Source organism: Cynoglossus semilaevis, chromosome 18 (assembly GCF_000523025.1).
Source record: "Cynoglossus semilaevis isolate Cse_v1.0 chromosome 18, Cse_v1.0, whole genome shotgun sequence".
Lineage (NCBI taxonomy): Eukaryota > Metazoa > Chordata > Actinopteri > Pleuronectiformes > Cynoglossidae > Cynoglossus > Cynoglossus semilaevis.
The window spans coordinates 4,194,779-4,201,416 of NC_024324.1; the positions used below are offsets into that span (position 1 = coordinate 4,194,779).

Below are 6,638 nucleotides of genomic sequence, written 5' to 3' on the forward strand. Positions count from 1 at the left end.
GACCCCACTCTTGCCCTCACCTGTCCTTTTACGAGGCTTGCAGCAAACTGCCTCATCACCGCCTCCACCGTGTAGGCACTGGACCATCCGCGGGGGGTCAACAGCTCCATGCATATGGCCCCGCCGTCCAGGACGTAGCCGTTCTCCAGCCTCGGCGTCAGGACCCGCATGAACGGGGGCGAGAAGGGGAAATTGTCGGGAAAGGTGACGTTGAGCAGAATGTACTCGGTGCACGTCTCCTTCATGTCCTGCCACAGCGCCGAGTCCTTGTCCACTTGGTGCAGCTTGACATTCCAGTCGTACAAGTTGTCCTCCACCAGCTCCACCGTGATGAAGTTGTCCCCTAACCTCCTGATCTCCTGCAGCTCCTTCATCAGCCTCCGCGTCCGAACCTGGGTGCAGTGTTGCCGGTGTGGAGCCAGCGGAGCTATGGAGGAGGCGCTAGTGGCTTTACTCCCGCCGCCGCCGCTGCCTCCTCCTCCTCCTCCTCCCCCCCCCCCCCCCCCCCGCCGCTGCCTCCTCCTCCTCCTCCCCCCCCCCCCCCCCCCCCGCCGCTGCCTCCTCCTCCTCCTCCTCCCCCCCCCCCCCCCCCCCCGCCGCTGCCTCCTCCTCCTCCTCCCCCCCCCCCCCCCCCCCGCCGCTGCCTCCTCCTCCTCCTCCTCCTCCTCCCCCCCCCCCCCCCCCCCCCGCCGCTGCCTCCTCCTCCTCCTCCTCCTCCCCCCCCCCCCCCCCCCCGCCGCTGCCTCCTCCTCCTCCTCCCCCCCCCCCCCCCCCCCCGCCGCTGCCTCCTCCTCCTCCTCCCCCCCCCCCCCCCCCCCGCCGCTGCCTCCTCCTCCTCCTCCCCCCCCCCCCCCCCCCCGCCGCTGCCTCCTCCTCCTCCTCCCCCCCCCCCCCCCCCCCGCCGCTGCCTCCTCCTCCTCCTCCCCCCCCCCCCCCCCCCCCCCGCCGCTGCCTCCTCCTCCTCCTCCTCCCCCCCCCCCCCCCCCCCGCCGCTGCCTCCTCCTCCTCCTCCTCCTTTCTGTTGCTGTTTCTCCTTTGCATCCTTGCCCTGCTTATCCTTGCCGCTCGCCTTGTCCTTGACGTGTTGGTCCAGCTTCCTCGCCTTGATCTCGGGCGTGCTGAGGATGTTGTTGGTCTCGTTGGCGGTCTGACAGTGTTTGTTCGCGTTGTTTTTCTGGTTCCCTTTGCTCCCCTTCAACGAGCCCTGGTGATGCTTCGGATCCTCGGTGTCTCGGTCGTGCAGACGGATCAGACCGATCTTCCGCAGTAGGGTGGCCATAATAATGTTTTATTGATCTCTCGGTTCTCCGCCGATCCCCCCGCACAGGGGCGATGTTTTACGCTTCTCAGTCCGTGCCCGCTCACGGAAAACGACCTTTATTGGCGATTATTGTTAACCTTGTTGTACCGCAATCCCCCTCCACTCACTGCAGCCGCACGGATTGACACAACCGGGAAGCCTGTGTGTGTGTGTTCTCCTCAGAGCATCATCTTGATAACGAACGAACTGAAAAAAAAAATACCAGAAAACGGAAGATGAGTTAGTTCTAATAATGACTTCATAATCACACCGATCAGAAGTAGCTGATTCTTGGTTTTTTTTCTTTCTCTTTTGCACCCACATAATGATTGTGACTGCGGTTGCTCACTGATAGGTCGGTGCTTTTACGCAGAAGCACTAAAGGTGATCGCACCAAAATGTAACAACAGGGAGACGCGAGAGAATATTTATTCTACAAATGAAGGGAAATAAAACCCTGTATCTGTTGTTGGGTGTCGAAATTGTGATGACAGAACATGGTGTCAAATGATAACGAATGGTCCGAATATCAGAATATATTCAATAATTAGGAGAATAACGGCTATATTATTTACATCACACGGCATCAGCTGTCCTAATCACGGGGAAAAAGCGCACATAGTCGTCCACGTCTGTCCGTACACACCGCCAGCACTGGATGACAAGAGAGCCGTAAATACTCACCGTGGACGCGGTTTAAATCCGGAGTCCAATCCGCTCTGCGCCGTTATCCCACAGCGTGTTTAGTACAGAGGGAACAGAAATGGCTCCAGCATCCAACTGAGCTGCCAATGGGTGAGATCCGCAGTGTGGGAGAAGAAGCGGAGAGAGAAAGAGAGGGAGAAGGGAGAGAGAAAGAGAAGGGAGCGAGAGAGGCAGACAGACAGAGAGAGTGTGTGGTGAGTGTGCAGCTGCAGCAGATCGGGGCTTTAACGCAGCCTAGTATGAGTAAAGAGCCAACCCCCGGTTAATGCTTCTCTGCGCCTCTGGCGCGTTCACATGGGTGCAAGCGCACGTAGGGCATTTCGAAATAAAAGCCCGGAATTTAAGTGCAGTTCCATTTAAAACCAAGCATTTGACTTGGCATGGTATATTGAATTTGTTAAAAGTTAAAAATAATTTGCTTTATAAATATATATATTTTCAGAGAAATGTAACCACCAGGGGGCGTTTTATACTACTTTTCCTGATTTTTTGTGTGACTTCTACCTTTAAAAACCAATAAAGATATTACAGTTTAAAAGCTACTGCTTTCTGTGACAGGAAATTGTATATTCTAAAATTATACTATCAATTGTATGTTCATTAGAGATATATACAGACATGTACCACTCCGTTTTTACCACTAGGGTGTTTTTGTGCCTTCTTTACGCATAGAGAAGATACATCAAAGAATGTGGGGTTTCACCATTACCAGACATGACACACCTGTGATTCATCGAAACATGCTGCAACTCTCAGTCATAATGGTGTTACAACAACACTGTATTAACTCATCATAATGGTGTTACAACAACACTGTATACATTTTTGGAGTCTAAAAGATCATATAGTGGCAAATCCTAAGGTTACATGAATAAAATGTCCCAAAAAAAAAGTTGTATTCTTGTCTTCTACAGTCTTCTCTATTGTAATACGTGTCACCATTACACATGCTCACCAAATAAGAAACCCTCCCACAAAATTGTATTACTATATTTTGCACTGTATTTGTATTACTACTTTTACATTTAAAAAAAAAATCCTATTTTTTTTATTGTACAGTATCTTTACCTCTTTATTGTTGTCATACAATTCTCCCAATATAGGATCCATATAAACTCAATCAGTTTGTGGCTTTTCTTATTTTGTTATTTGTTTTTGTGCTATTTAGTAAGCTGCTCTCAGATACCTAATGATAGTTATACTCATAGTCTATAACTACAAAGGATCAAAGCTAAGGAACAGAGATAAAAAAAGATTAAAGATTCTTAAAGTTAACTATTGATCGAGCCTGCCACATTGCCGTCAGTTGGTATACAGTTTCAGGTGCTTCAGCGTAACTGACAGATAAACTGTAAAACACGTAATGGAAATTAAGTATATGTACATTCTAGTATATACAATACACACAAAAAAGAGCGGCTCTTAATAAATCAATATACTTTGTTCAACTGGACAACAATTGTTTTCCTGTGTTCAATTTCTACTTGTTTAATTTCTACTTTTTACATTTAATTTCTACTTGTTTAATTTCTACTTTTTACATTTCATTTTTGTGTTTGTTTTACTTGTTTTACTTGTTTTACTTGTTTTACACTTTCCACTTATATATTGAAATACTGTACTAATACTAACAGTTGGTCTCCTCAATGCCGGTAATTCCTCAATGGAATGACGTGGCGACTGACAAAATATACAGATATTAATGTATACACACTATTTTATAATTATTTAAAGTCGAAATAGTATGTTTTTGGGTTACTTTTTGGTATAATCAACGAAGCACTGCCCTGTAATGCAGCACGACATCTTACAGGTTTACGGCTCTGAAAACTCGACTTTCATTAGCTGTTTCCAAGACAACATACAAATTCACGCATTTGATTGGCTGTTCTCTTGCCGTAAAGCGTTTCAGTTCCGTGGCTTCGGTGCTATGTGCGTCGCTGGGCCGAAAACACTGATTACACACATATATTATCGATAAAAACGTAACAATTCCTCTTTTTTATGTGTTAATGTGATAGATGGTTATTATGGCGGAAAAATTTGATAACCTGGAGGAGCACTTAGAGAAATTTATCGAGAATATTCGACAGCTAGGAATCATCGTCAGCGACTTCCAGCCTAGCAGCCAAACGGGTCTTAACCAGAAACTGTAAGTACTGTGAGATTAATTCTATAAACCAGAGCATAAACAATTAGTTAACTCTTTTTATCTTTTTTAATAGAAACTTTATGATATCCGGTTTGCAAGATATCGAGAAGTGCCGTCAACAGCTTCATGAGATCAACGTTCCGCTGGAAGTGTTTGAGTAAGACCTGCCGTTTGTTTTCACACGTTTCCCCTTCTGTTTGTATTTGTTAAAATGTTTTGAGTAATTCTTTTTACAACATTAACATGTGAACATACACAATTAAGAACTCTATGTTGATTTGCAACCATTTACAGCAACGTTTTCCATTTGAATACTTTCATAATAAATGTCCACGCAGTGCCTGCAAAGAGAATTATCAAAATAATATATTTTAGTAATGTGATTTGCTCAAATTTTTTGAGGTCGAAGATTGTTTTGTTGTTCACGGAAATGTGACCTAGTGAAACGACAATAACGTTCAACCGTTTTCTGTGATTTCTACCTTCAGCCTGTGTGTTTTTCTGTTCAAAGATACATCGACCAAGGACGAAACCCTCAGCTGTACACTAAGGAATGCTTGGAGAGAGCCTTGGCTAGAAACGAGCAGGTTAAAGGGAAGATTGACACCATGACGGTAAGAGATTATCCCAGGGTCTCATTAACCGGGAAGTGATAAGATTTCAGTTTTCTAAAAAGCCTTTTAGGGCTTTAAATCGTAGAAAATGATGATGAATTAAATGTCCTTGTAAAAAATAAAAACAAATGTTAATTTCAACATACTGCTACTGCACTTAGTGATTCAAATTGACGTTGTTTAACTGATCACCACACAGTTCAATTCAAACTGACAAGGGATAAATATGTAAACCCACTCTTGTATTTTCTGTTTCATCGAAGAAATTCAAGAGTCTGCTCATCTCCGAGCTCAGCAAAGTTTTTCCAGAAGATATGGCCAAGTATAAGGCTATACACGGGGAGGACGCCCCCTCCTAGTGACACCTGCTGTATGGTCCCGTGACCTTCGTGAACCTGTGACCCCTAAAATGTCAGCCTGGTTGAAGTTTGACCCCACAGGACCCTGTGTAGTCGCAAGCAGAACATTGAACATTGATATTTTGAAAGTAATGTTGCATTTGTGTTATTTTCCTGAGTTCTGCGAAGCGCGCTACCCACGATCAACGCTCATCCGATGTCGAAATTTAGAACTTCAGAGAAAGGAATTTTATTGTAAGTATTTTGAAAAAAAAACAAAAAACAAAAAAGGAAGAAAGACCTTACTCCTCCTTTTTCTGCTGGTTTGCTATGCCATGAGACTCGTTTTTTAAATGTCTTTTCTGATCTTTGAGACTGGTTTTTTAAATGTCTTTTCTGATCTTTGGACCCCGTGTCGGCAGGAGAAATGAACACACGCATACATGGTCTGCAATGCATCTTTTATATTTTTTCCTGAATATTTCCTATATTATAATTAAATGCAGTTTGTTTACATTCGCTGTGTACATTGCTGTTCTACCCTACGCATATTTTGTATCCAGCTCAGGTTTCTATTAAACTTAATGGAAGTCGTTGGCACTTCTGTGCTTTTTTTTTTTTATTCAGCATAGTTTTCCCCCCAGCTCTTTTCTTTGTTATTTGTATTGTTATGTTTATTTTTAAATACACTTTTGACAGATCTGATGTAAAACTGTGCCGAATTACTTTGTGGTGACTCCAAATGAGGACGAAGCTCTAAATGATTCATTGTTCTACGCTGGTTTTAGGTTAGCTGTGTTGTATGTAGCGCACAAAGGATGTATTATTCGCTACATGGTACTTGAGTAATAAATCTTTCGTAAGACACTCAAACCCAAAGACTTGGGAGACTTTACGGAGACACAGTCGTGAAAGACGATTACGGCGTGTCCTCGACGCGCGTCGGTTTTCCGTGCGAACTAGTTGGCGGGTTTTAATGGCGTACGTCTGAATGATGGAACAAGATATTTTTATGTGAAATTTATGGTTGATGGTGACTTAACCACGAAACACTGTAACTCGAGGACGCCATAAACCGAGGACGACATAAACCGAGGACCTGTTACTGAATAGCTGTTTTCTTTGGCATTTTTCATGTTTCATTGAACTTAGTATCTTGGGTTTTCTTTGATGAGACGCATGATATACTCTCAGGGTGCGTTTTATTGCGGTGGCCCAGTTTTTGTAGAGAAAAAAAAAATAGAATTCCCTTAATTTTTTAAGCGTTTTACAAACTCTGCATTTATATCTGCAGGTATATATTTTTTAAAAAAATGTTGGTGTTCATGATTAAGTGTGTTTCTTTGTGGACCACCGACATGGTAATGACAAGGTAACAATGACGTGTTTGTCATTTAGCTCAAATGTCATCTGAAGAACTACTGTGTTGTAACCAGACACTGCTTTTGCGAGTGTGTGTGTGTGTGTCTCTCCCTCTCTGTCTGTCTCTAGGACAGAGACGGGCGCCCCGGTAACACACCAGCCAGCTC

General features: G+C 44.4%; 2 protein-coding genes across 2 annotated transcripts in view; one reads left to right on the plus strand and one right to left on the minus strand.

Annotated features, from left to right (window-relative positions):
• The window catches only part of ube2ql1 (ubiquitin conjugating enzyme E2 QL1), a 6,131-nt gene extending 5,658 nt beyond the window's left edge, over nt 1-473 (minus strand). The window contains exon 1 of the mRNA XM_025065295.1: nt 21-473. Coding sequence (XP_024921063.1) covers nt 21-374 — 354 coding nt within the window. The 5' untranslated portion in view covers nt 375-473. The remainder of the gene's footprint in view (nt 1-20) is intronic.
• A 3,409-nt stretch (nt 474-3,882) lies between these two features.
• med10 (mediator complex subunit 10) lies at nt 3,883-5,385 on the plus strand. Its single transcript, XM_008331238.3, has 4 exons — nt 3,883-4,157; nt 4,231-4,314; nt 4,669-4,771; nt 5,035-5,385. The coding sequence occupies exons 1-4, from the start codon at nt 4,027-4,029 to the stop codon at nt 5,128-5,130; spliced, it is 414 nt and encodes a 137-aa protein (XP_008329460.1). The 5' UTR covers nt 3,883-4,026; the 3' UTR covers nt 5,131-5,385.
• Nucleotides 5,386-6,638: the final 1,253 nt, after the last annotated feature.